Source organism: Pipra filicauda, unplaced genomic scaffold, assembly GCF_003945595.2.
Source record: "Pipra filicauda isolate LSUMZ 115617 unplaced genomic scaffold, ASM394559v2 scaffold38_size3968069_pilon, whole genome shotgun sequence".
In the NCBI taxonomy this organism is placed as follows: Eukaryota; Metazoa; Chordata; class Aves; order Passeriformes; family Pipridae; genus Pipra; species Pipra filicauda.
The window spans coordinates 259811-286835 of NW_024104520.1; the positions used below are offsets into that span (position 1 = coordinate 259811).

Consider the following 27025-nt stretch of genomic DNA (forward strand, 5'->3'; position numbering starts at 1 on the left):
GACCTAGTGGGTCTAGCAGAGAAGAAAATGAGGAAAAATTCTGTCCACCTGAAAAGGTGTGTCTGAGTGTCATTAACTATCTGACCAGCATCATCTGTTATAAACCAGTATAGGTAATGTAAAGCATAATCAGTGCATCTACACGCACATTCAGAGATGACTATATGAAAAAATACTACTCAGCCTGCAATCACTACCAATTGCTTTTCATTTTTCTCTCTCACTACATCTAAAGCAGACGGCAAGGACCAAAAAAAAAAAGGAAATAGAAATGAGCAATAGTGAGAATTACACAAAATGCTTTTCTGATACACAAGAACCTGATTAATTAGAGACACAAAACTGTATTGGAGTTATAGTCTCAATGCATACCTTCCCAATGTCATTTATCAGCTGTCTTCCCACTCAGGCACAGAAGCAAATTTCATCACAGTTGTATAAGCCCCAAAAATATGGAATTTTAATGAAAACTTGTGCATAACAAATTTAATTCAAAGTTTTGCAACATCCAGCTGTATTGAACCAGCTAAGCACAAAACTTTGAACATTCACAGCCACAGAACAGCTGAAAATTTCTAAAGGTTATTTTTAAGGTTTGAAACTGTAAAGGTACAAAAGAAATTAGTACCTAAAATTAAAATTGATTTGACATCAAACCTCTAAAACTGAATGTATGACCACTGCCTGCCAGCTTCATAACACTTCTAATTGCAGTAACTACTCACTACTACCATGACTTCTCTTTCTTTCCCCGTTCTTTTCCATGGTATGTTCTCTTTTGCTTGGTATATTAAGCAAAGTTATCTTCCATTTAAAGCAAAAAAGTAGTAATAGTTGCCAATACTTGGACTTCTCTCAGCAGACAGCAATCCACTGCAGGAATCAGGACACTATGCAGCCCAAGTTGTTGGAGGGCCTCTGCATCTCCATGTCCAAGTACAACTGCTGTAGGTGGGCCTTGAAAGATGCAAGAAAGCTGCCTGTGGGGGCTGGAGGCCTGGCAGTAGCTTTTAAAATCAGACCAAATCTCTATTCCCCAAGGAAAATAGTAAAATAATGAAACTGCCAGGGAGGACTCATTCCTGTTCAGTTCGTGACCTCTGCAAAAAAAGCAACAAATTCCACTTCTTCTTTCAAATTAAAGATCTATTCTTTATTGCCAAGGAATATGTTTTAATAATCTGTGGTGGTCAAGGTTTGATAAAAATCAGAAATCTCTTTGCTGCTGTTACATGATACCTGACATACATTTTCCCCCACTCATAACTTTGCATTTTCATGCCAACATTACATAAAACATACTGGACTTCTTTAATGTACAGGTTGGGGTCTCCTTGCAAATACTTCTAAAAGAAGCTGTTCAAGTCCAAAAAACACTATTTTTTTTAATTGGCTTTTTCTGCTGAATGAAGTTCCAGTGCATTTGACTTGCAAAACCTACCTTTATTGTTTTTACTTATACTAAAAAAATAAATAGGAAGCTTTCATATTTAGAAGTCTAGAATGATTTTGGTGAGGAAAAGGAAAGGGAAGAAAATGAATAATTTTCAATTTGCTGCAAGTGAATTTTACAGACAATCAAAATATTTGTGCAAAACTATGCTAAGTAAATCAGTACCAGTTTGTAACTTTGACTGTATGCAATGTAACAGCTTGAATTACTGAATACCCCAATACTAATCCATGTATCTGTTGTTTTTTCCCAGATTTGGCCATAATTGTCAGTCATCTTGAATATCTGCAGCTTTGGTGGGTTTTTTTTGTGGTAAATATTCAAGGGAAGATGAACTACCCAATAGTCTGGCAGTGATTTGTTTCGCCTCCCTTTTCAATCATCAGTAAAGCATTCCCTAGGCATAATTCAAGAATTAGCACAACTATTCATGAAGTTATAGTAGCTGCAAACCTAGATGCATTGAGCAGAATAGCCAACTCAAATTACTACTGTTTGTTAAGTCTATAGAGGTCATGCAAATATGCTTTTGAAGGGCCATTTGGAAAGCAGGATTCATGGATTACATCTGGATGCCAGAGTAATTTGCAGTTGTGAAGACTAAGCTTTCAGGAGGAATAAAAAGTAGTACAATAATATACCATATTTAAGAAGCAGAATTTCCTCACATTAATGTACATAAAATCAATGGTTAAAACAAGAGAGAATGAAAGGACCGCTTCTTTAATATGGTGTATTCCTGTTGTAAGGCTTTTTTCCAGCTCTTTTACAATGTCTTGGTTCTGGTTCCTCTGGACAGCAGAACAGAGGACAGAAAAGGATCTCTTCTCCTACAGGACAGATGTTCCTGTTGGTAAATTTTCTTCAACACATTAGAGGTGTACTCTCTTCCCTTGGAATGCATAAAGCAACAAGGGTAGAAAGATGAACACACACATCACACCAGGTCTTTAGGATCAGGAACTAAGCAGTGGAGATGGCAGAAATATCTTGTCTCACTTGTCGATGATGGGAACGGAAAGGGGAAACAAATCAGTTATTCTTAAATTTATTCTTAAAACTTCAGTTTAAACCCTACCCTCTGTCCTTGACAGTCTTGAGATAACCTTTTGTTTGTTAGAGGAAAATAGTCAATTCAGCTTACCTGGGTATAACCAGTGGCTCCTGCTCAGAACACTCACAAATAAGGCCAGCAGAGATGTTCATGTACCATCAAACAACAAGCTTCCAACTCCTCACTGCTACTTCTGAAAACCTTTACAATTTAAAGCCACATTAAAATCTTAGTAAAACTTAGCTGATGATACTTTATAAAGGAAAATAGTAAATTTAAAGTAAATATGATTTTTTCCTTTTCTCAACAGAGGGATGGGACTCAGAGTTGATCAGAGAGAGGTGTATCTAGACAGTAGAATCAGTAGAGTCCAGCAAGATTATTAGGCCAGGCTTCAGAGGCCATGAAAGCAGGTGTACTAGCTCCAGCATCAATAAGAAGCTGCCAGCAAATTAGCTGATTTAAAGCACTGCAGAGCTCCAGTCCCCAGCCAGCTCACATCTCCAAACCACTCCCAGAGGCACAGATTTCTGGAGAATGCAAATGTTACACATGGCTACCCAAAATCAGCTCAAGGCCAGCAGGACTTACTGGCTTTGGCAAGCACCTCTACACTGCCCTTCCTAGCAACAGGGGAATATTCATCACACAGTACTGCCTTGCTTGAATGCACAGATCCAGCTGATGCTCAGCACTGTGCTGAGCCCTTAAATCTGGAGCCCCTATTGAGAGCTACCTGGGGTTTACAAGGTCAACAGATGTAGCCCAATACAAATACAGGGGCTATAGAGCTATGCAACAACCTTAGGTGATGCAGGAACACTGCCCAAACTGCAGTACAGGGGTCTCACCCACCCAGGAGGTACCAGGAGATACTGGTCACACATGCCCATTCACGTACATGCCAGCCAGTCCAGAGCTGCACAAGGGCTTCAGCGTTCCCTGTGCTCTGCGTGTGACTGCAGAGAGCCTGGAGAGTCAGCTAGCACTTGAGCAGCACCTACTTTCTGGGGCTTTTTGGCAACCTGGAAATCCCCAAATGTGCTGTGCTGCACTGCTAAGCTGATCTCATGCCTTTGGGCCGCTTGCCCCCGAATGGAAAAGGCACTGGCGTCAAGTTGCTCTCCCGCAAGAGCTGTTCTGTGGCAGTCCCAAGCCAGGGTGATAGATGCTGCTGCCAAACCCAAGCAGGCTGTTCAGTGAGTTGCCCACACCCACAACACAGAGGTTATCCAGGGTTCTCCATTCTTTGGCATATCCCAAACTCCACCTTCCATTATCCTGAATAGAGTAGTTGACTTACTTTCCTCTTATTTGCTTCCCATTTGCTTCCTAACCTCAGTCTGGCATTCTTATTTCTCCAACCTGCATAGTTATAAAGGACAAGAATATTTGTATGCTGCTATAAGAAGAGAATAAATTATGCTGGAAGCTGCGACGAAGAATACTGACCACAATCTTTGAAGTTCTTGCTGTGTAATTCGCTTACTTAATAGTTTGTATTAAGATTTAAGTGTTGGATTTCTGATATTGCTCATCAAATTTCAGCCAAACAAAATAGAATAAGCCAGGTGAACTACTCTTGGGATGATGAACTATCTGCAAGAATTTTTGATGCAAGTATGAGAACACCAAAAACTCTCAGTTATTCAAAAATTACGTAAAAGTCTGGAATTCAAGGAGTTTCAGTTCTCTAGGATCATATTGTAAAAAGTAAATTTTAGTCAGGATTGGGTGGCTCAAGAGATTTTAAAATAGTATTTTAAAAAGTAAGTGATTAATCTCTGATCAACCACAGGGTAAGGACTAAAGAGCATTTAAGGTCTCAAACATCTCTGGGAACTAGCCAACTTAGTCTAATACTGTGGATGCTGACTCTAGGCAGATTTTGGATTTTCTCACGCACAGTCATCGTGCTTATGAGTAGCCTCCTCTAAATTTCACTAGAACGATTCCATCATCCTCCCCAAAATTCTGCATTACAGTTGCACCTATGAAGAGCTGACGGCAGAGAGATACCAGGTTTGCTGATAACACTGTGCTGACAAATACCTTGTTTCTCTCTGTCCTTTTTTAACTGTGTCAGTGCGGTGTTTCTTAGTTACAAATTCCTGAAGGCAGAGACTTGAGATGCCATATAGCATTTAGCTTAAAAGGGATGAGGGGATTCATACTAGTAAGTTGATACTTTGCAGGAAAACAGATTTTGATCACTGCTGATTGCATCATGCAAAAATCTGAGATGCCTGAAAATGGAGGCCAGGCATGCCTGAAGATATAGCTCCTAAACTCCCTTCAAACTAATCATAATATTGGATTGAATTTTGCTGTTTGGATTGTTGCAGACAGAATGAAAGAACAAGTAAGAACTGGTGCAATATTTCTGAAGATAAAGTATCACTCATTCTAAAATAATTCTGCTAATACCTTGCTTACTCAAATTTTTGTTGGACTGCAACTCTTCTCCAAGAGGATGTAACTATTTTGCTTCTTCCTTGTCTAAAATCCTAGTCCACTGACATACCAGATTCCACCCAGTCACTATTCAGTAGTGCAAAAATAAAATACAGGCATGTACACTAAGGAGGAACATCAATCTAGCCTGACTGCTTCTCAGAAAAAACAGAACAAAACAAAACCCAGCCTCCTATGATAAACTTTATGTCATGTTTCTTTTTTACATGTCTGTCACTAAACATCGCCTTTAGTCACAAATTTTGGGTGTTCTTTTGGCCCACAACGTGTATTTATGTACTTCTCTTTAAAGAAGGCTTTTGTAAAAGTTCTGACAGCAGTCTCTGGGAATCATTCTATTTACCAGTTTGCAACCAGTTCTTGCAATTATTGATGCAATTCCTGCATTTTTTTCATAATTTTCTAATGAAATATCAAAATATACAGTTTCCAATACATAGTATCAAGCCTGTAGTAGTAGTTATTATTTCCTTTTAATCTGCTTGTATTTTCTTCAAAAATAAACATGTTCAGGAAAGCAGAACAGTGTATGTCCAGTGAATGTGGCACTCTCAGGACATTTCAAGTTATCCTTTTCATGCAGTTGCCACAGTTTAAGAAGCAACTGCTGCTTGACCTCTTTAAGGATAACAGGAGAAACTTAATGAAAGAAAACATCCCAGAATTGTACAAAAAGAAAGGGTTTTTTCTGCTTCTCTGTATGCCAAGTGAAAGTTGTATAAAGCATTTTTCTAGATCAGAAATTTAGAGATTTTATTAGCTGGTGCTACTGACCTGTGCAGATGGTTTTCTGGCACAGTTTTCACTACTTGTTTACAGTATCACCTCAGTTATCCAAAACTTCTTGTTATCCCCACAAGGGTCAAATTCCTGACACATATTAATTACACTGAAAATTGCCTTGGATTACTTGAAACCTCAAATAACTGAATCTATTCATTATCCTCCCTTTTAAATAACAGAGGACATGCTGTAGAGTGGTGCTAATACTTTGTGGCTGATCCCTGTAACTCCAGAAATTAATACATAAACGTCACACTTCTTATCTAGCAGGTCTGTCAGCTTTGGTCTGAAAACCAGGCTTGAGAGGTGGAGGACATTTATACTGTGACCCTGCTCACTGCTGTGGGCTGCAGAACAGGATAGGAAGGACAGGAAGGTTAAAACCAAAAAACCACCGACCAGCATTCTTGATCCATGCACTGCTGGCCAAGGAAACAGAGCTGCTTCACAGGTCAGCTCTCCTTAGTTGCCAAAATGACCGTGAATCCCTCCCTTGGTCAGCCAAAGAGTAGGTGCTTCCTGTACGTTAAGTCTGTCCCACTGACACTTGAGCTTTTACAGTTGTGGTTACTGTACTTCACCTTCTTTTGCCCATCACTAGGCAATCAGGCCTGCAGCTTCTCCCTGAAGGCACTCACCAAGCAGCTTCAGAGGAACCTCTACAACTGCATTATATCGGGGCATGAATGCAAAGATGAGAATGCAAAGACCTACTGGCAGCTCATGTATTTAGCCAACAGCAGGCATTAGCTCTAAGATCCCTAATGCTGTTGCTAGGCAGGAGTGGTAAAGTTAGGGCTGTTTTTGAAAAAAACAGCAAGCCTCCTTCCAACCAAACTAGAAACAGTATTCAGAGGACAACAGCAAAGAGGCAGCTTTCTTTAAGAGAAAGTATGAGAAATATCCAGGAACTCTTAGTAACACCCATAGGATTTGTTGGTTGTGCAGCTAAGCTACACTGCACCAACCAACCCAACAGTTATAAAGGGCAAGAAGCAAGAGCATCATCAGCCCAGGCAATCAGTTTAAGGCCTGAAATTTGCTGCCTCACAACAGGTGCAAAGGTTGAGAGTCACAATTTGGCACTCAGTCCAATGTGCCTCCCAACACACCGATACAATTTTGCAACACATCAAGTCAAGTAACATCTCTCTCACAGTAAAAAGAGACCAAATAATACCAAAGTTATGACTAAAAAAGAAAAAAAGGGGGCCTTATGGGTAAACACAAGCTTGATTCTAAATTGTGCATGAGAACTAGTACAATTCAAAAAGAAAAGCCAAGATCATGAAGTAGCATACAGAATGGACTGAAAAAAGCTGAGTTGAACTCAGTACACACTTGGACGCATGCACACATTTAGCAAGTTCAATACCCTCCCCTTATTGAAAAGCCTGAAAACTCCCTTTCACACATCACACAGTAATAAATCAGCGTGCACCATTGCCCCAAAATAAAACAGACATTCGCGGTCTAAGTAACAGTGCTTCCCACATGAAGATGAAAAGGCAGAAACAAAAAAATATGTGGCAATAGTGAGGACTTTAACAGAATGACACCACTCCAAAGAGCTGAGGATTGCCTCTGTATTGCAATATTAATTTTCTAGACCATTAGTTATATTGCTTGTCCATAAATTAATTGTAATTCTCTTACTAAGCTGTGGGACAGATTTCCACATTGTATCACAAGGCTTTTCAGCTTTCAAGAAGTTGATAGTTAATGGTTTTGGTGTCCCTCAGTCAGATAATTCAGCCTACCGCTGTATTTTCCACAAGCAGTTAACTAAGCTGTTTCCTCTGCAGCATTAATTTTAACAGGTTTACAATAGTACCATTAGACCTCTGGACATTTAAGAGGAAGTGCACTACAATTGGAAAGTACCATGCCAAGCAGGAAGCAAGTGGCTTTCATCCAGGAGCACTGAGGAATGCAGAAGACAAGGAGAATTCAGTGTCAGATATTTCAACCTCTCTGAACTCTTGAACACAGCACCAGACTACAGAATTTTACTGGGCTCTTAAACCAAAGAAATCACTGTGCACAGATCTTTAAGGCACTGGTTTTCCACTAGTTTGCCTTTCTGCTTGTTTGCTTTAAATCAGGGAAACAACTGCAATGTGATCTTTGGAGCGAGACATGTTCCATCATCTGCATTCAGCACGAAGGCTCCTACTAGCGACATGCACATCATCTGACAGAAATCCAGAGTGCCTGGAAAGGTTTTCAGCATAGAAACCGTATGAACAGTTGCTAGCAGACATTAATTGCAACAGACTTCACCAAGTTGATTTGCAGCCAGGGAGGGGATTAGAGACAGCATTTTTCTGCTACCATCTTCAGCTCAAGGGCTGGGGTCACAACTGACCGCTGCTTGCTTCCTTTTCACAAGAGAAGTCAAAGGAAGCTTGAGCTTCCCTGGACCATTTTGAGGTGGCAGATCTGTTGGTCTGACCACACTGTGAAAACTGTACTTGCTTGTCTCCCAAGGACTCGTCAGATTAAGAGCTATTGGGAAGACACCCTCCCTTTTCACACTTCCAGTGCTACTGTTATCCAGTTATCAAAATTCTCCAGATCATATCACATGGACCTAGCTCTTCCCTGCAGCAGATGCTAGATGTCACTGAAAAGACAGTTAGGGATCAGAGACAGTATTTATAGCGCAGACCTACAGACTCCAACCTGTGAGAGGCTTTCCAGAATTAGGGTGTGAGAGTACTACTAAGTATAGTTTTAAATACAGACAACCTTTAAATCAAGGATGTAAGTAAGGTTTGAGACTTTCACAGGTTCCTGTGTCCTTTGCTTTTGCCAATGCCTTAAGGAGTGCATCTAAGTTTAAACTCTCTAGCTGCAGTTTCAGAACTACTTTAAACTGATCGAATGACACCTCCTTTCCCAACTTGGTGAGCCTCTTCCTTCTCTCCTGCCTGCGTTCTGCTCATACTGTAAGATGAAGGGTATTTTTCAGCCAGATCAGCTGCCCACTTCAGCTGATAACCATATGAGTGGTAGTGCTGTCATGGTAGAAGGTGTACGAAAGCCAAATTCAGAGCAGCTGAAAGCAACCATAAACTCAAGTCCAGTTTTTATTGTTAAGGACAAAAGCCGATACTTATTTAACGTCAAGGCATGAATAGTTATAGCTCTGCTTATTTTAAGTATGTTGTCCTAAACAGATGCAGTACACCAGCTAAGTGCTTCTTTTTACATCCTCATTGGTAAGCTAATAAATTTTGCAACGGAAGACACCTAAAAATTGCAGGTGCCTGGATACAACTGCAACAGTGCCACATTCATCATAGGACACAGGTGACACATCACAGACTCAGGGCATCCAACACCTTCACTGAAAATTCCTGAAGATGCTCCGGAGCATATGGTATTGGCCCAGCTATTGAGTCATAAGCTTCAACAGCAGGATTTGTTCTGAAGAGTATAAATCATTGTTCAGAAGGCCTTTTGTTTCTAGGACAACAGCTCAAGGAAGGCACTGGATTGTTCACTTCGTTTAGTGAAGACTTAAGCTACGTGGCAAATGGCATTTTGTTTGTTAAACTATCATTTTTTTGATACTTACAGATGCTTAGAGATTATTCTTCAAAAGTTTGCCATTTCTGAAATACTCAATCAGTCATTAAACCAACATAAGGCAAGTCATGGCTGAACTTGTAGAAGGACTCTTTAGCATCTGAAAGCAAATCTAACAATTAATCCAGTGGGCAACCTACATTTTTCATGGGTACAAAATGAGCTCCAGCTGACCTCCCCAACCCAAGGAAAGACTCTGTCATTTATAGTAAAGGTTAATGCCATGATAAGAGCAAGTTCATGTTTCAGCTGCCTAGCATTATAGCTTCAGCAGTAATGTTTTTCTTTTTGCTATTTTCAAATGTTATCCCCGGAATCCTTCACTTTATTAAACTTCCTGTGTCAAAAAAAAAAAAGTAAATAATCATTACACTAAGCCTTTATTTATATTCTTTTATAAATAACAGCTTTGTGAGTCACTTGACAGCCCCAAAACAGGTAGACTCTTTGCTTTTAATCAAAGATTTTTTCCTAAAGCATGCTAAGGCTGGGCAAGAAAAGGGTGTCTCCGTAAAACAAACAGAAGTTCCAAATAAGGAGATCCACTGCAGTGGCCATCCTCTCTTGGTCTTAACACAGAGAAGGCTCCCCTTTACCTCTATATTTGCATATTAACATTTTAAATTATTCAATGTGTATAAAGCTAATTATAAACCTACTGATTAAATTCATGGTTGTTGGGAGAGCAGTCTAAAACCAGACTGAGAATGACACAGGAATGCCTGTGATATTTTTGTAACAGTTATTTATTATTTGTACTAACATACTGTCTAGGAGTCCTGGCTACAGAGCAGGACTCATGGGGTGAGGTGTTAGACAAAAACAGACTAGCAGATGATCCTTGCCACAAAGAGCTTACACATATTATTAGCATTTGGCCAAACCAAGTCCTGACATTCTCAGCAGCAGAGCTCAGCAGGCTCAGGGCACAGCTTAAGCTGACTGTGAAACTGCTACACCTTTGAATCCTAACCAGTCCAGTTTGAGATGGGTCTCAACAACACAGTGAAGTTTGCATACATATGCAGCAGCTATGGATCACAGCCATCCTTCATCTGTGTACTGCAAAACCTTACCTATCTTGGCTGGTGCCATCCTCACCCAACAAGGAAATTGTTCAGGGCACTCTGCTAAATGAGAGGCTTCAGCTTATAACAAGGGAAAAATTCCTTGACACTGGCAGAAAAGGCCAGTAATCCATAGCATGACAAGGAGTGGTCCCAGCCAACACACAGCTTAGCTTATTGAGTGCACTTTAAGCACTCCAGCTAAGGAAAAATCCAGAAGAAGGGACTTCAGGGCCAACAGTGAGGTTGGTCTTCCAAAGTCCCAGCTGAGTTCTGGCTGAGGCCAGTGGTGGAGGAAGCACACGAAAACCTGTAAGGGATCAGTAATGGGCAATTTGGAAGCAAACGAGGTGCCTTCACTTCAAGTTTCACCTCCAGACATCATAAATGCAACACACCAGCTGGTAGCTGAGGACAGAAGGGACTGCTCATGGATGTGAGGGACAGCTCATGAGCCACCGAGGGATAAGGAATGTGAAGACTACTATGAGCTGGCTAAACTCACTTCTCTGAGGATGTGCATTACAGCTAAACACAACTCAGACCATCAAAAGCAAATAAACAAGGTGTTTTGTCTGTTTTTCTATAGTTTATGTCTTCTATTAATTTCCTATTGTTTCAGGCTCTCTTATGTCCATACATCAGATTAAAGTATAAACTTGGAAGCCTGGACAACACAGGCTGAACCCAATGCAGTAGTGGAATACGTCTCTAGCACATTTGCTGTCAGATCAATGATTAGTTCCCAGCATCAAAAGTATGAGGGTTTTGGAGCCAAACCCAAACCAGCAGAGTAAGCATACCCATTTCAATCAATAAAATACTAAATGAGATGCCAGCATAGTGTTTTGCATTTGGCTTACTTGTTTATCTCTAAATGGGAAGAGAGCAATGCTTTCTGGACAGCATTGGTATGGCTAATTGGAAGCAATAAAAAACTTCAATCCGGTATAAAAAGAAGATGGCTGAATTTCCATGTAAAGTTTTAGGCTTTATTGGTTTGCATTTCATTTTCCCCCCAATGCTGTTTCTTCTGTGTTTCCTGCCAAATTTGAACTGATGGCTGTTTTCCTCTTCTGCGATGAATTAACTACAGCTTCACTGCAGCTTGTTCCACACAGACTCTTTACAAACAGTGTGGTTAAGAAACACCTGTTAGTTTACTTTTGTATTCTTCATGTAGCATAGAAATGTTTATGAGTACATAATGTGCAGCTAAATTCATTAAAGAGGAATTTTATAAGGTAGCTCTGTCCAGCTTAGATGACATCAAAACAGGCAGGAAAATCTAAATGAAAAATGAATTTAAAGGCAGGGTCTAAAAAGCCTGGGAAGTAAAAAAACCATACAACATGAGCATAAAAAGACAATGATGCAAACCATTTATTTTTTTAAGGATACTACTGCTTTAGTGAAAAGATTCAATATATATTACAGTATGTGGTGAGACAAGGCACACAGGGCTGCTCCAAACCACTGGCCAGACCCTAAATACTGCTTTAGTCAAATATTCAGATTTCAGAACTGAAGGCAGACACAAGAGGTGTAGAAAAACCAATCACCATTTAGCAAGGAAGATTCACAGAAACCACGGCAGAATGGTTTGCACAGCATTTTGCTATGCTGCTGATACTTTACTTTCCATCAACATTCACAAAAATGCTTTTGGGATGCAAGTGCCAAGAACTTATTGTTTTTAGATAGTTAGGAAATTTGGCTTCCGTTTACTTCACAAGTACCACAACTTACATAGCAAGACGTTTTTATGAATACAATTGTTCTGGGAAATGAATATGTCCAGCAGTGAGTAGTAGTACAAAACAACGAAACAGAAATTTAATGTATTATGAATCTATATATTACAGTAGGAGCACGCTCTTTCTAGAAAGTGCTAGAATTAAAGGGAAAGTGGTAAATTTAAGAGAAAAAACAAGAAGATAGTTTTTGAAGAAAAAAATTAGTAACAAGGAAGTATGAATGGAAAAAGTGATAAAAATAATGCACATCAGATTAAGTTCTTTGTATTTCTCTATCTTCACTAATTATTTTTAACTGTGTGTAATACACTAGACTTTATTTGGGTCTTGTAATTTTATTTTGAGGTTTATATCTGCATGAAGAAACAAGATCTCATTTGCTGAACTTAATTAGTAGCACAAACTCCTGGAAGCTAATAGAATGATGAAATGTCTTTGAGATAACATATGACATAAAAAACCTCAAACCTATAATTTATGCAATATTACAGCATAAGAGCAATCTACCAATACCAGCAGACAGGTAGCTGTTCTTAATAAGGTTAGTAACAAGTTCCCAGAGAACACTTTGCCAAGAGAAACTTCCTAGGAAAATAATCAGAGAAAAAAAAAACAATCTTGTTTTCAAAGGAACAAGCTTTCTTAAACAGCACGTTACAGTTCTGTTCATCTGGGTGCAATAACCAGGTGACTTTTGCAGAGCTATTTTTTCCAGTGCTAAATCATACAGATGTCACAAAGTGGAGGACCATACACAAACTGAACACTGGATGCCACAGTAAACAGATTTTTATTCAGTAGTGCTGAAATGTGAGCCAAGATCCAAGCTAGAGTTCATGTCTCCATCTTTGTCTTGACTACTTCCTACTATTATATGTGAGAATCTCTCACACAGCCTCTGAAGTAAGTGTCTGAGCTCCTGTGGGGATTGTTCAAGGAACTGAAGTAATGCTATAAACTCCCCTAAACCCTGTCAAACAAAAGATAAGGCAGAAACCTTTTCTTTTCTCACGGAGTGACATTATTCAGGGACAGGAAGCAAAACCCAGAATCTTTTTTAAGGGAAAATGATAGTCAACATACAGTGGTTAGCACTGTAGAGCAAAGCTTATCTACAGTGATGCTGGTAATTTTTTATTTCTGGAGAAGAGTTAATAAGCATAGCTGTACAAAACTGCAATTAGTAGAAACTTTAAAAATTAGTTGTGTTCACATAGAACATCATATGAAGTGAAAGAAACCAACAGCAATCCACGGAAAAAAATCACCGGTTTTGTAAAAATCACTTAATTATATTCATTGCACTAATAATCCATCTTTGTAAGCCTTCTGCAGCTTCATATGGTCTTTTAATTAATAGTTCAGCCAAAATACTTTTCCAGCATTTTACAATTAAATACATGAAAGCATGCTGCTGGAAAGCTGACAGTCTTAAAACAAAGATGCTCAGTATCAATTTCTCACATGAGAAAATTTCTTCTGGCAACAAGGCTTTCAGCAAATTCTGGTACTCCTACCTAGGCCTAATACGTTCTTTGGATATTTTGTGAATTTGCTTTTTGGTGGGAGCATTAGCTTTCAGGATTAATGAATTCTGAACAGGAATGAGAAAACATTTCATCACATTTAATACTGTAAGTCTGAATACCAAACCATGGGTCCTACATTTACTTTCATTAAAGCAATGTATCATTTCTGCTGTGATAACAGAAGCAGTCGGCACTTCCGGAGATCAAAGCAAATTACAAACAAGCCTGCAAGCTGAACATATGTAATTCCATATGTAATTCCATATGTAATGCTGCATACAATCTACATCCTGACTCAGACTAGCAACTAGACAAAGATCATCTTTGTGTATTTATATGGCCTGCGTGCTTTGTTTGGTGGTGTGCAGATCCTTCAGTTCTTACTTTAACACTACAACACTATAACCAATAAATTTTACTTACATGATTGGTGTTCTGGTATACAAGACCTGCAAATAAACCATTCCCTCTTAAACCACATGAGGAAGTCACTGGTGAGAATTTCAGAGTAACTGCAGATTCATCTAATTTTAAATGCCAGGAAAAGTTTGAAGAATTTAATCTGTCAACACCAGACCGGTTATATATATTACTTCACAGCAGTGTTATGAGAAGTCACTCAAATATGAAATCTAGGCAAAATTTTTACACCCGATCATAATCCCAGATGGACACCTCAGCATTCTCTGTTATGGGCTTCAAGTTCACTGTTACTTTCCTTCGATAAAGGATACTTCTTAATTTTTCCTTACAATAACAAAGGAGAAAAATAGACCATCATCTGGAGAATTAGACTCAAGTAGGCATTTTGTAGAGTTACATAATATATGACTGTTTGTGTCTCTGGAGGTTAAAGATGAAACAAAAGGCACTTTGAGTACTTCACAATTACTCATAAGTTTTAGCTCCAACTCTAAAAAAAAAATGTATGTATTGTCTCTACTTCTGAACTAAATACTTATTCTATCAGCTACCAGGGAAAAATTAATTCTGTTACAACAATTAGGTTACACTTTTTAGGCAGAAACAGTATCTAGGAGTTCAAAAGCACATATCTCACGCTATGCAGAAAAGGTACCGAAGCTTTCAAAGCATTTCCACTTCTACTGGAGGAAATTACATTCGCTGGGGTGAAATAACTGGCAAGAAGTAACTATTTACTATGTCAAGCCAACCAAAACTAAGATAATAAAGAAAAATTGGCAATAAATAATGTCTCTCATATATGGTCAGCTTACTAGGAGGTGTAACAGCTTCTGGGCTACAGTGTCAATATTTTAATTCTTTTTCAGACACACAGACATGGCATGTGTAAGTGAACAGAAAAAGATTCACCCTGTGCTCAAATATACTCCTGATGTCTGTACTTTAAAATAATACACCATAACTAAGCATAACAGACTAGAACACTTGATCATTTAAATTCACATGCAATCTTTAAAACAGCCACTTACCACTGTAACTAAAAATGGCAACAAAAAGTTAGCAGGTATGGAACCAGACACTTTGGAAAGCTAGGGGAAATTCTGATGGCTTGTTTTGTTTGGACCAATTTATTCACATAACAGTAGATTTAAACATCCATTGGTAATGTTCAAGAACTCAGAAGCAGTGAACTTTTTTTAATAGCCTAATTATTTATTAGGAAAAATATTTAGAAAAGTAGTTACTAAAGGGAATCAGAGGACACAAGTACAGAGGTAATACACCCTACAATACAAAAAAGATCTGCTGTATCATTAATAGCAGGAAAACTGCTGTTTTTCATAATGCTTTGAAGATATATATCTTGCAAGAGATATTTATCTCAAGGAACAAGAAAATACACACATATAATGACTTTTTGCTATGTCCCTCCTGCTACAACCACCTTACCTTTGGGATTTTACATATGAATAAGGAAAAAACCCAATGTAATTCAATATCATCTTCTTAAAACAGTCATAACAAAAATTGAGTCTTTCCTGAAAGGGAGCCAAGGAAAAGAAAACTGCACTACTGGTACTTTTTGCAGCTGTTTATATCAAATATTCCTTTCAAAGAGGACTGCAAAGGAATAAAACTAGATGGGTTTTAGAGGCAAAAGAAAGGCACACAAGGAAACTTTAGAGAAAGGGTGGTGGGGATCAAAAATTAGATCCTAAAACGAGGCAAGGCAGTAGTTGTGCAGAAATATGTCAGCCTCAAAGGCTATATAATAACACAGAACCAATTTAAAATGAAATGTAACATGGTCTCTAATACACTGAAACTTTTTAATGCAGTTTATAAAAGGGAATGTTAACTTCAGCTATCCACAAGTTCTGAATCATGCACAACTAAGTTACAATGTGAGCAGTGCCAGAACAGAAAGGAGCCATGTCTAAATCAAGGACGGCCACCTGCTCAAGGACCCTCTTATTCCCAGTTAGAATTGAAGATAAAATCAATACAGCCATATTTCTATGCAGCTAATCCTGTTAGACCCAACACCCACTCAATGCCCTCACTTTCTGCCCCAACAGCAACCACAAGACTGTGCCACCACTTGAGGTGACCTCCTGAGCACCCAGTGCTCCTGACAGCCCATGAGCTGTCAGCACATCCTCTGTGGTCTTCTTTGTTTATAACAGATTATGACCAACTTTTTCGCTGCTCTTAAGGTCAATGTGAAACAGTTCCCTAGACAGTCCTGCAATGAATGTTATCTGCACACTGTGGTATTTTTGGGGAAAGGGAAAATGAGACAAAATACACAAGTACAATTTTCTTCCTTTTGAAAAACTATCTTTTTGTGGCGATGGCTTCTAATGCATGCATTCCAGTTTTTCTAAAGCTAGCACCACAACTGGAAAATTACATATAACCAAGAAGATTTTCTTCCTCTAAAAATACACTCTGCCTCTTGAATACTGCCCACTTGCGAAAAAAAAAAAGACTGAAAGGTCTTAAGGTGACTACACAGAGTGTTTGGATTTCAGAGGGACTGCCTGAGTTTACTAGATTAGAAGAGTTCAAATTACAAAAATAATTGCTATCTGAATCACACAGTCATAAAGTCAAGGTGCAAAAAGCAGCACTGAAATATTTTCCTCCATTCGATATACTCACCAAACCTGCAATGGGAGTCGGTAGTCTATTGATCTTTTTTACCAATCCCGGCTTTATTGCATTCAACAACCTGTTATGAGAAAGGAGTATTTGTGAGTGGTAAGTCACAAAATTTCAAATTATCAAACACTTTTCCCAGCACATAAGGATTTCAGTATGGCTGGAAAAGTCTCCCCTTTCTCCCCTCCTGAAAACACTCATGGGCACCCAAATTCCATCATTGAAATGAAGAAAGACTAGAATGGAAAATATCCACAGCACAGTATCTCAAGAGTATTTATTTTGTATTCTAAATTGATCTAGATCACATCAGTGACCCAGACAGACTGGGTGAATTTTGTCATGTCAGCCTGCCTTCACTGCCTACAGACAGATCACACCTGGAAGAGCCTGAGAGCAGAAACCAAGGCGGCATTCAGGTCTGGTAGGAAACTGAGAAAGGATGCACACTTTATGGGCGGCCTGTCTATTTTTCTGAATCTTTACTTGACATTAAATGCCATTATTGCATATATTGTGTAGAATGGAGGTCCTCATAAATCACAGATGTGAGAAGACAAATAAAAAGGGAGTCCAGAAAACCCCCACCTCATCATGAAAACACCATTACGCCAGTGATACCACAGCTGAACACTGTTTAGTGTTCAAAGATTAGCAACCCCCCAAAACAAAGTTCCTCACCACCCACGAACACACATGTGCTGACAGTTCATTGCTAGAATACTCAAAAAACTGACCAAGACTCTAAAAGTGAGGAATTTTAATTAAAAATCCTGTTGCAACACTGTGTCTTCACCACCCTTCACCTAGGAGAAAACCCTTATGCCTTTTATCAAAAGAAAAAATTCAACCATTTTCATCCATCAGGAAGAAAATCATCAGGTCAAGACACTGACTTCAAATTCAAGATCTCTGAAGCAAAACAAAGATGTCTATTTATTTAAAACTCTCTAAAAATGAGAATAGCCACTATGGAAGAGAGGAACCTCATTTTGTGCTGACATGGTCTCTACACAAGAGCAGACTCTTCTGACAGCTTACTGTGGTAGTAAAGTCATTAATATTTAATATTTGAGAAATCTTGCTAAGAACTTTAAATCCTAACTAAAAGAATATTCCTTTCAATTAAAAGCTAACAGTCTGTGATTGTTTCCAACTCCCTACTTCTGAGCCAGGATAACACAGGGTGTGCCACTCCTCAAAGCTCCACCAAGAGCCATCTCTCCATAGTGACATGTTATTTGCTGTTTGATTCCATAGGGCTGGGGCAGTTTGCAAGCTCATGAGGGAGTTCATCCCTCCCAGGGTGGACATCTGGCTTTGTGAACATTGAAATTATTGTTTTTCTTCATATCTTGCTTTTTCTGTCTCCCTGAAACAATATATAGGTGGGGTGTCTGCGATCACTTGGGCACAACAGGGAAGCAGAGCAGGAGATGCTATTCTCAATATTCTCTATGATTGTAGTTAGTAAACCTGTCCTAAACTGTACTCGTGTTATCACACACTTAAGTCCCCACATCTCCAACACCATCATATATCAGGAGTGGCAACAAAGCCAACGTGAATGACATTTTTGGGAGTTGGGGGATTTTTTTGATCTTGAAGTTAAAAACCCTGTAACCTAAGCTCATACAGATTGCTGTACTATTCCTGCCTTCTGCTTAAGGTAGAATCTAACACTAATGTCCTAAGAACAAATGAATGAATACACTTTTATATACAAACAATTCACTTTTCCCCCCTAGATGCAGAGAATGGCAAGAAAAGAACTGCACTTCTCCTATAACCATTATTTTATTTCATGGATCGAAAAAAATTACTTGTTTTTTCCACAAAAGACACTAGGTTATTTTTTGGCCTCACACAGCAGCAATCTTATAAAACTATTATTTTCCATTTAGTTGCTACACGTATAATTCAATTTGTTTGTTTTGGTTTTTTTGTCAGAGGACTTCTTTCCAAATACTGTAAGTCTCTCGTGATTCCAATCCTCAGTCTGCCTATTCTGTCTCAGGAAAAAACATATTAGCTAAATCTAATGTATTTCTTTATTACTGAAACACAAATATATCAGGCACCATAACAAATATTGCAGGTGCAGATCAAAAGTCACAGACAATAGTAGAAAGTAAAATAAAGAGATCTTAATGGAAACCTCAAATGCCAAACCCCATTCTGAATAAATCTTCAAAATGGCTTGTACAGACTTCTCTGTGAAATACAGGAGAAGGATAAATTGAGAGGAAGAAAAGGAGCAGGGAACAACCGACATTTTTGATCACTGTTTGGAGTCTGAAGAGGAAGGAAATGGGATGGGGCAAGATGGAAAACCCTGTTGGAAACAAAGTCTGGCACCAAACCCCTCAGGACCTGCTCACTGCAGAACATGTCAAATGAGGTTTCTTCCAGAGCAGACAGACTACTTCTGAATTGTTGCCTCATCTAGAGTGACAATTCAGATGCCAAGACATTGAGTGGTTTAAGTTTGCTCTGTTACCAACCCAGTTGAAATGTTGCACTGTTTATGCAGAGTGCCTCAGTGGTCACCTTTACTCACAGTTACTGTCCATCCCTGCTTCAAAAAAGCCCCTAACTACACCTCTTCCTACATAGCTCTGTAGGAAACTAAATTTCCTGTGCTGATTTAGACTCACATAGAGCATGCACCTTGATATGTAAAGTTTTACCAGCTCCGGTAGGTTTGTGTTGAAATATGGGGGAAAGAAGACCCTTCCCCATTTTGCACTGGGGACCTGGCACAAGGCCTGTGGCCACAGCCCAAAAGAAAGACTTTGCAAGTGAGAAAAAAACACTACCCCACACCTTCCCCTGGCAGCCTCTGACAACTGCAGTCCCATGCTTTCTTGCCCTACCAGTCCTAACCAGCAGACGTGGCTGCTCTAGGCCTTCCATCCCTAACCATGTCCTAGTTTAAAGAGTTTTCACGAGAGAAAACCTGCAACACACACCTTCCTCTGGCACTCCAATTGCATCTGCAGCTCCAGCCTGTGTCCCTCCCCCAGTCCTAATCTTTGACTCATTCTAAGGTAAAGACACTCAGACATGATAACAGCAACCAAGTTCAGGGAGGAAAAAACATTTGCAGTGTAAACCTTCCCCCGACCCCACAACACTGGCCCCACTTCAGCTATAGCTGTAGGCAACCAGCACATGGCAGTGCTGCCCAGCCCGCTGCACTGCAGGCAGCAGCGGAGTCAGACATTAAGTGATCATCAACACCACCGTAACCAGAGCCACCTATTTTTCTGCATTTAGCTGCACAGCAAGTCTAGATACCTGCAGTGTATGCATCTATGGACAGCGAAGAATTCCACCATCTGTTGTCCAGTCTCATGGTTAGCTCTGAAAATATTTTATGGCATCACATTACTCCCTCTACCACAAAAAACAAACAAGAAACCTCACCAACTTTAAATACTTCTGGAATCACAAATTTGTTAACTTAAAAAAGCATGAGAAATCTTTCTGAATGGATTGTTCTAGGGCATTAAATCAAATCTTTAAAAATCTATTTGTATTTCAGCAATCCCTGAGAAAGGTATGGAAAAAAGCAATGGCAAGACAAGTGTCATAGGAGCAATGTAGAACCCATCAGCTTCTACATCAGCTGAAACACACACACATTGCTTGGTGCCTTATTTTCCCAACATTTACTTACATTATAAAACTTAATTATATCACTTTGATAATGAGTCACAGAGGACAGGCAATCAATGTAAGCCTTGCTACAACATACATTTAAGGCCCTATTCACAGATCATGTTAGACAAGTTACTTTTATCACCCATTCTTGCAGCAGGAAGGCACTTTCTCAAAAAACACACCTAGCTGACGGTATAGTAAGATCCTCTGCCTCAGACATCTGATCTGTCTGGCCAGTTTAGCAATACTGCTTAGTCTAAGGAAGATACTACAGTCCCTATGGGCAGTTTCAGATAAAGTTGAAGCCTAAAGGTCCTGAGTTGAGGTACTTTGAAAGATAACTTGCTTCTCTGAGTACCTTCCAGCTCCTGCTGACCCTGTCTGATACTCTTTCTTCCAAGGAAGCAGTCCTTTTTCTTGTGCAGTAAAAATCATCCGAGCTCAAGTATATTCTTCCTCACAAAAGCATCTAGGGCAGACACATTGCTCACTCCTAATCTAAATGCAAGACACCAGTCTTGCCCCCAAGCAACCACTAGCTGCAAGTCCAGATTTTCCCAAGCACAAATTTAGTTCAGGTTTTTGTACAGCTGTGTTCTTCAAACACAGAAAATCCTCAAGTGGATGTGCATCTTTTAAAGAACAATACAAACCCTTTGTATTACTGTGTACCACATTCTGCTATGCCAAGGCTGGTGAACTATTGTACAAATAGTCAGAGTGGAACTGTTGAAGTTAGATAAAAGTGTTCATTTTGTCGGGGTTTTTTGTTTGGAAGCTTTGGGGGGAGTGGGGTGGTTTGGTTTTGTTTTTAAGGTATTAGTACTATTTTCATACTCCTGCATCTAGAAAAAGAGATGTGAATGGGACAAGGTTCAACTAAGCAGTCCTAAGAGATAACAAAATAGGATGATTTTAAATATTCCATTATTTTCTCCTTTTTCCTTCCCCTTCAGTAAGATGTCGCTAATGTAAAGTCTGATACCACATGGTGAGGGAATACTGGCTGAAAAAAAACATAAAACAATTTCCTTCCATACTGTTTTCAAAAGGAGAATGTAGATACATTCTGCAAGCTTGCCCGTTTTAGTAGCTGGGCTTTGGAGTTTAGTAGCTGGGGACCAGAAGACATTTTGGAGATAAATGGCAAAACAAAACTAAAACTTTTTAAAACTCTAGCTTTCAGCCAACTTTTTTCTCACAGAAATCATTCTGGAGCATTAACAGCTACTTATGCAAGAAGTTAAATGGCACAAGAAGGAAAAATGAAAGAACAGAAAGATAAAGACTGTAATCCTGAGTCTTTCTGCTACCTGATATGACCAGTGTTTCTCTGATATGACCAGAGGGAAGATATGATAATGAAATCTCAAGTAACTTTTTAACAATAAAAGGAGTACAGACAAGACAAAAAGCAATGCAGCTGAAATAGGTATTAAAAGAATCAAAAAATATGATGAAGGAAAAAACCCCCAACTAATCAACCCCAATCCCACCAAACACCCAAAAGACAATAACCCAAACCAGGATAAAACTAAACATCTTCAGGCTCCATCCACAAAACCTGAGTCTCTACATAAACATGTGACCTATTCTCAAAGACTTCAGGCACTCTGTGAGGACTTCTGCTCACCACCCCTATCATGTATGTACCTGTCCTGAGTCAGGACAATCCTCTGTTCTTCACTTCTCAAAGTTCTCCTGCCACTTTCAGTCCAACATAGAATCATACAGGTTGGAAAAGACCTCAAAGATCATCACATCTAACTGTTAACCCAGCACTGCCAAGTCCACCACCAAACCAAGTCCCAATCCAAATCTCCCCTGGTGCAATCACACACTCATTCTCCCTTTTCCCTGTGCCAGCTGCTGGCTTGGACTCTCCAGTCATGGCTAGGCTTCGCGAACGAAGATTTAGGAATGCTCTATCCACATTTGTTACAAGGACTCTCCAGTAACTAGCTATTAAATGAAGCACAGTAAGACACTGCATAGAAGCTAAAACATTACCTGCCTTACCTTATAGAAACCAAAGGGCACAATGGAAATGGAAAGCTGCGCTATCCCCACTTGTAGGGAGAAGCTAGGTCACTTCCTTCCCCCGATAAAAACCAGCTCTGATAGGTACGGGAAGAATCAATTGCTCTATTTGATGTTGTCCCAAGGTTTGGTTTTCCAGGAGATAAGGTATCTCCACAGCTGGACAGACAAGCTGAAATCAGTACTAGCCACTGTGTGACTAACTTAGTAGACCTTCCTGGGGTTGTTTATCACAAGTTAAGAATTTGAAAAACTTCTGCCAGGAAGAGAAGGCGTTTCAGGCAACAGTTGATAAAAGATCTAATGGAAAGCACCAATAAACTGCCCATGAAATTCTTGCAAGAAAGCGTCAGTCAAGAAAATATTCAGAGGATGGCTGCCAAGACCCAGCCTGCAAAAAGATCTTGTTTTTAAGAAGAAACAGAAGAGAAGCACTTTCAGAGAATTAACTTCAGAAACAGAAGAAAGAAAAGTTGAAGTGATATGTGCTCACAGATCAATCCAGGCTGGAGGGAGAGGTATCCAACAGAGGTCTTTGCTCAAGTAACAGATCATATTCATAAAAAGAAAAGCTGACTAATGATCTGATCTTCAAGTAAAAGGGCATTTCATATTTGAGAGTTAAGGAAATTCTATCCACAGTAAACCTTCACGGAGACATTTTGCTGTTCAAATTGAGTTTTACAGACTTACATTCTAAGAAGCAGCCTTTAAGCATTTGATAATTATTAGCCCAGACAGCTTCAGTGTCCACACTTTTTAAACTCATGCTCTCGTGGCAGCTCCAAAATGCTGCCAAATAGTTGAAAAGAAGAGAAAAATCCACTCTAATCTTAAATATAAACAAATCACATTGAAACAGTGAATAATGAAAAGTCAAAATATTTTGTTGCAAAAGAAGAGGCAAAGAAGTTTCAAAATATAGAGATGATCTGGAGGTCACAAAAATATTTTTGGGAAAACATTCTTGAGCGAATGATGCTCCTGACACCATTTATGCAGAATTAGATGAACAACCTGCTTTTTTAACAAGCAGAGCAGAACACAGTTTGTCCTATAATCCAGTCTGATAAGTACAAAGTGAATAAAGACCTATGCAAATATGCAGCGCTGAGAAAACAATATGCTGAACATGGGTCTTGCATGGGTCTTACTCTGCCAAAGACTAAAAATATGAACAAGACAGAGGCCTTGCAAAACAGCTCAAGAAAGGCAAAAAGGAAGATTATGTATAAAAAACATCACAAGCTATTCATACAGAACTTACCATCACAAGAAGTGATGACATAAAGAGCATCCCATGCACCTGTACATCTACCATTCATACACAGTTTTACACTGAATAGCAATGGTCATGGATAATTGCCCAAAGTACATAATAACTACAATTTCTTAAACATACAGTCTTGGAAAGCTGAAATCTCTCACAGGATTGCCTTGCCTTGCATTTGAGCAACACACCATTCAAATGGGTCAGTGTTCCACAGTCTCCTGCCCTATCAATTACCAAGCATCACTGAGAAAACTCTACTGTTTAGTCTGCTGAAATACATTTTTAAAAAATGTAAATATAAAGACAGGCCATTCTGCCTGTACTCAAGCATGCCCCTCAGTGGCTATGCCCCTCTTCTCATGCACAAGGCTGAGCATTAGGGTTTACATTATGTTTGACCTCTTACCTAAACCATACTAATAAATAGCTCTTCATTATAACACAGCACTAAAACTTTAAGAACCCTGTATTCATATAAAACTGTTTCAAATGTCCTCACATGAACCTAAATCTTAATGCTTAATGAGCCTTGGGGCCCGTCTCTCAAAACTGGAGACATGCCAAATTCACAATGCTGATAATGTTTTGGCTTTACAACACAGAGCCTTAAAACCGCAGAAGAACACCAATTCCTTCTCACCTCAAGGCATGGGTCACATCCAACACTTCAAATATGCCTATGAAACTCAAATACCTTCTTAGTTTCCAGGAATAGGAAAGTCAAGCAAAACACTAATTAAGCACAAGGGCATCCACTAACTTCTCCACTGTACACTACACAGCCAAGTGCTGAACTGCTGCCAGGCCCATGCCACTGACAGACAAGTAGAATGACATATCTGAAAAATCCTACAAAGACGACTATTTGTTTTCCCCTACCAGGTGACATAAGTGACATTAACTTGCAAGAAGAACTGAAACGTCATATATACAGTGACGGCCGCTCTCCATACCTCTAAGTATCACTGACTCAGAACACAAAAGATTTATCATTCCATAGCATTACACTAGTACTGACCTGGCACATATCCAGCCCTTGCTGAAAACAGCATTCATGTCAGCCCAAAGCTTCATCAGATGCAATAGATGATGCACTTCTAAAGAAACTGCTCTGTGAGGAAAAGCAGCTCATTCATCACCAGTGACAGGAAGAACACAAGCTAAGGGAATTTCTTATTTACAGAAGAAAATTATTCTTATGACAGAGTAAATGATAAATTCCATTAGGTAATTCTTGATCACAATCACTTTCAGCTCACTCAGATTTATAGCCACACTTCACATTTTCTTTAAATACTAATAAAATAATCTATGTGCATGACTAACTTCTCACCTTCTTTTTTTATTTAAAATTCAAACCTAAAAACTTTCTTGTACTTTTTAAGAGCATATATTCCTAACGTGAACAGCTGAAGAGAACTGCCTTTCCTATATATTGTCCTGCATGAGAAAAGGTGTAAAACTTTTTCCTTAGTTTACTGTACATACCCAATTTTACCATGTTTACTTAAAAGCAGTAAAATACCTTTGTATCTGCTCTTTCAAAAAATAACAAAAAAGTTATCAGTCAGAGAATCCCAGTTTCAAAGAATAAGCATAGTTTCTGCACATCTTACTAAGCTACATAACACCATGTGCTAATATACAAAATAAGTGTCTCTAAGAAACAAAGAAAAGTTTGGGAAAGTGCTCATAAGTTGGTATCCAGTGCTGCATATGAAAGTGACATCCATCTTTAACCACATACTGTTGGTCCTCTTTCACTTTTATATGTTTATGCCATTACTTCTCAAAGTACGCAGTTAAATATTTGTTAGAATTTTCATGCTTGCGAAAAATCAAAGACTTATTATGCCTGCATGTACTGCTATAAATTGATTTTCATACATACATAAACCAGACATGCAGCTAAACTGTTCTACATACAGAATGCAAGGTATTACACACAGTCAAGATGCTGCTGGACTCCACTGCAAAGCCAAATAATTTCTGCTAATACCAAAACTGGAGTCAGTTTGAGTTCGTTGTTTAAGGTCTTTTGCCCAGGATCCATATCCCAATTGCTGTTGTTGTTATTCATCTTTATGGTCTGGTCCTATTCCTGACATAAGAATCTCATTACCACTAATACAAACTTTCAGGGTGGCAGGACTGCTAGATTCCAGAGAAAGCTTGAGAGAAAATACCATCCAAATTATGTGTCAGAAGTTCTTACAGATATATTGGATATATATATATCTCCCCCTTGGATAGTAATATCAAAGCAAGTAATTAACTCAGATTTTTGAAGTGACATCCCTACAGAGACCTCTCTTAACTGCTGAATGCCCAATATGAAGGAAGGAATCCTGCAGTAGCAGAGCTGGACAAGGGGAGGTGGGCAGCTAGAAGAAGGGGAAAACCTTAAAAATGCACGTACAAGGATACTGGAAGAGTAATAACAATCGGGCAAATATGCAGGAAGATGTAAGATTTTTTTTTTTAATAGTTTTTAAACTTAGTAATAGTGCATAGTTAGAAATAAAAGCAACTTCAACTTCCCTATCTGCTGTTTCAAAAAACCCAACAGAACCACTCAAACCAGCAGGCCAGGCAGATAGAGGCAACATATGCTTTTTCTTTTGCAATTAACCTTCATTCAGATGCCTGAGTCCATAGAATAGGAACACCTAAGCATTGCAACAACCAGATCTAATTTATTCCTGATTAATCCTCTAGCTTCTTATGATATCTGGGTCAAACCTAAATGTTAAAGCTATGTAACAAGGGAAAAAAAAAAAGAATTGAACATGTGCTGGAGCAGAAATTGGGGATGAAATTTCCAGTGATATTTCCTGCTACTGGTGTTGTATTACTGCATCGTGTAGCTTTCCACCATGACCCCTTTTGCCCATTCATGCAGAAACATAGGCAGGAAACTCCTCAGTTTTTGCACATAAGAAGATAATACACAAAGCAAGAACAGAGTAAGAAGTGCCTCCCCCTCACTGTGATGCTCCTTGCTGAAATCACGGTCTGCATTGATGGTCAGACAGCTATGCTAAAAAACTATGAAGTCATTTCAGAAAAACAGAAGTTGTAGTCACTGGCTTCTCAGCACAGCTGGGTGAACAATTAGAGCCGGCACTGTCTGGGCAACTATACAAGTGGGCTTTTAAATAGCCAGAAAGAAGAAAGGGCTTGTGTTGCTCTCATCTGTCGACTTGTTGCTTTACGGCATTCTGTACTATTTAAATATGCTCCT

At 39.1% G+C, this 27025-nt stretch overlaps 1 protein-coding gene across 6 annotated transcripts in view; it reads right to left on the reverse strand.

Annotated features, from left to right (window-relative positions):
• The window catches only part of LIMCH1 (LIM and calponin homology domains 1), a 180337-nt gene that overhangs the window by 83102 nt on the left and 70210 nt on the right, over positions 1–27025 (reverse strand). For all 6 annotated transcript variants that reach the window (XM_039385029.1, XM_039385033.1, XM_027731598.2 and 3 more), the window contains one exon: positions 16803–16872. In XM_039385029.1, the coding sequence (XP_039240963.1) occupies positions 16803–16872 (70 nt within the window). The remainder of the gene's footprint in view (positions 1–16802; positions 16873–27025) is intronic.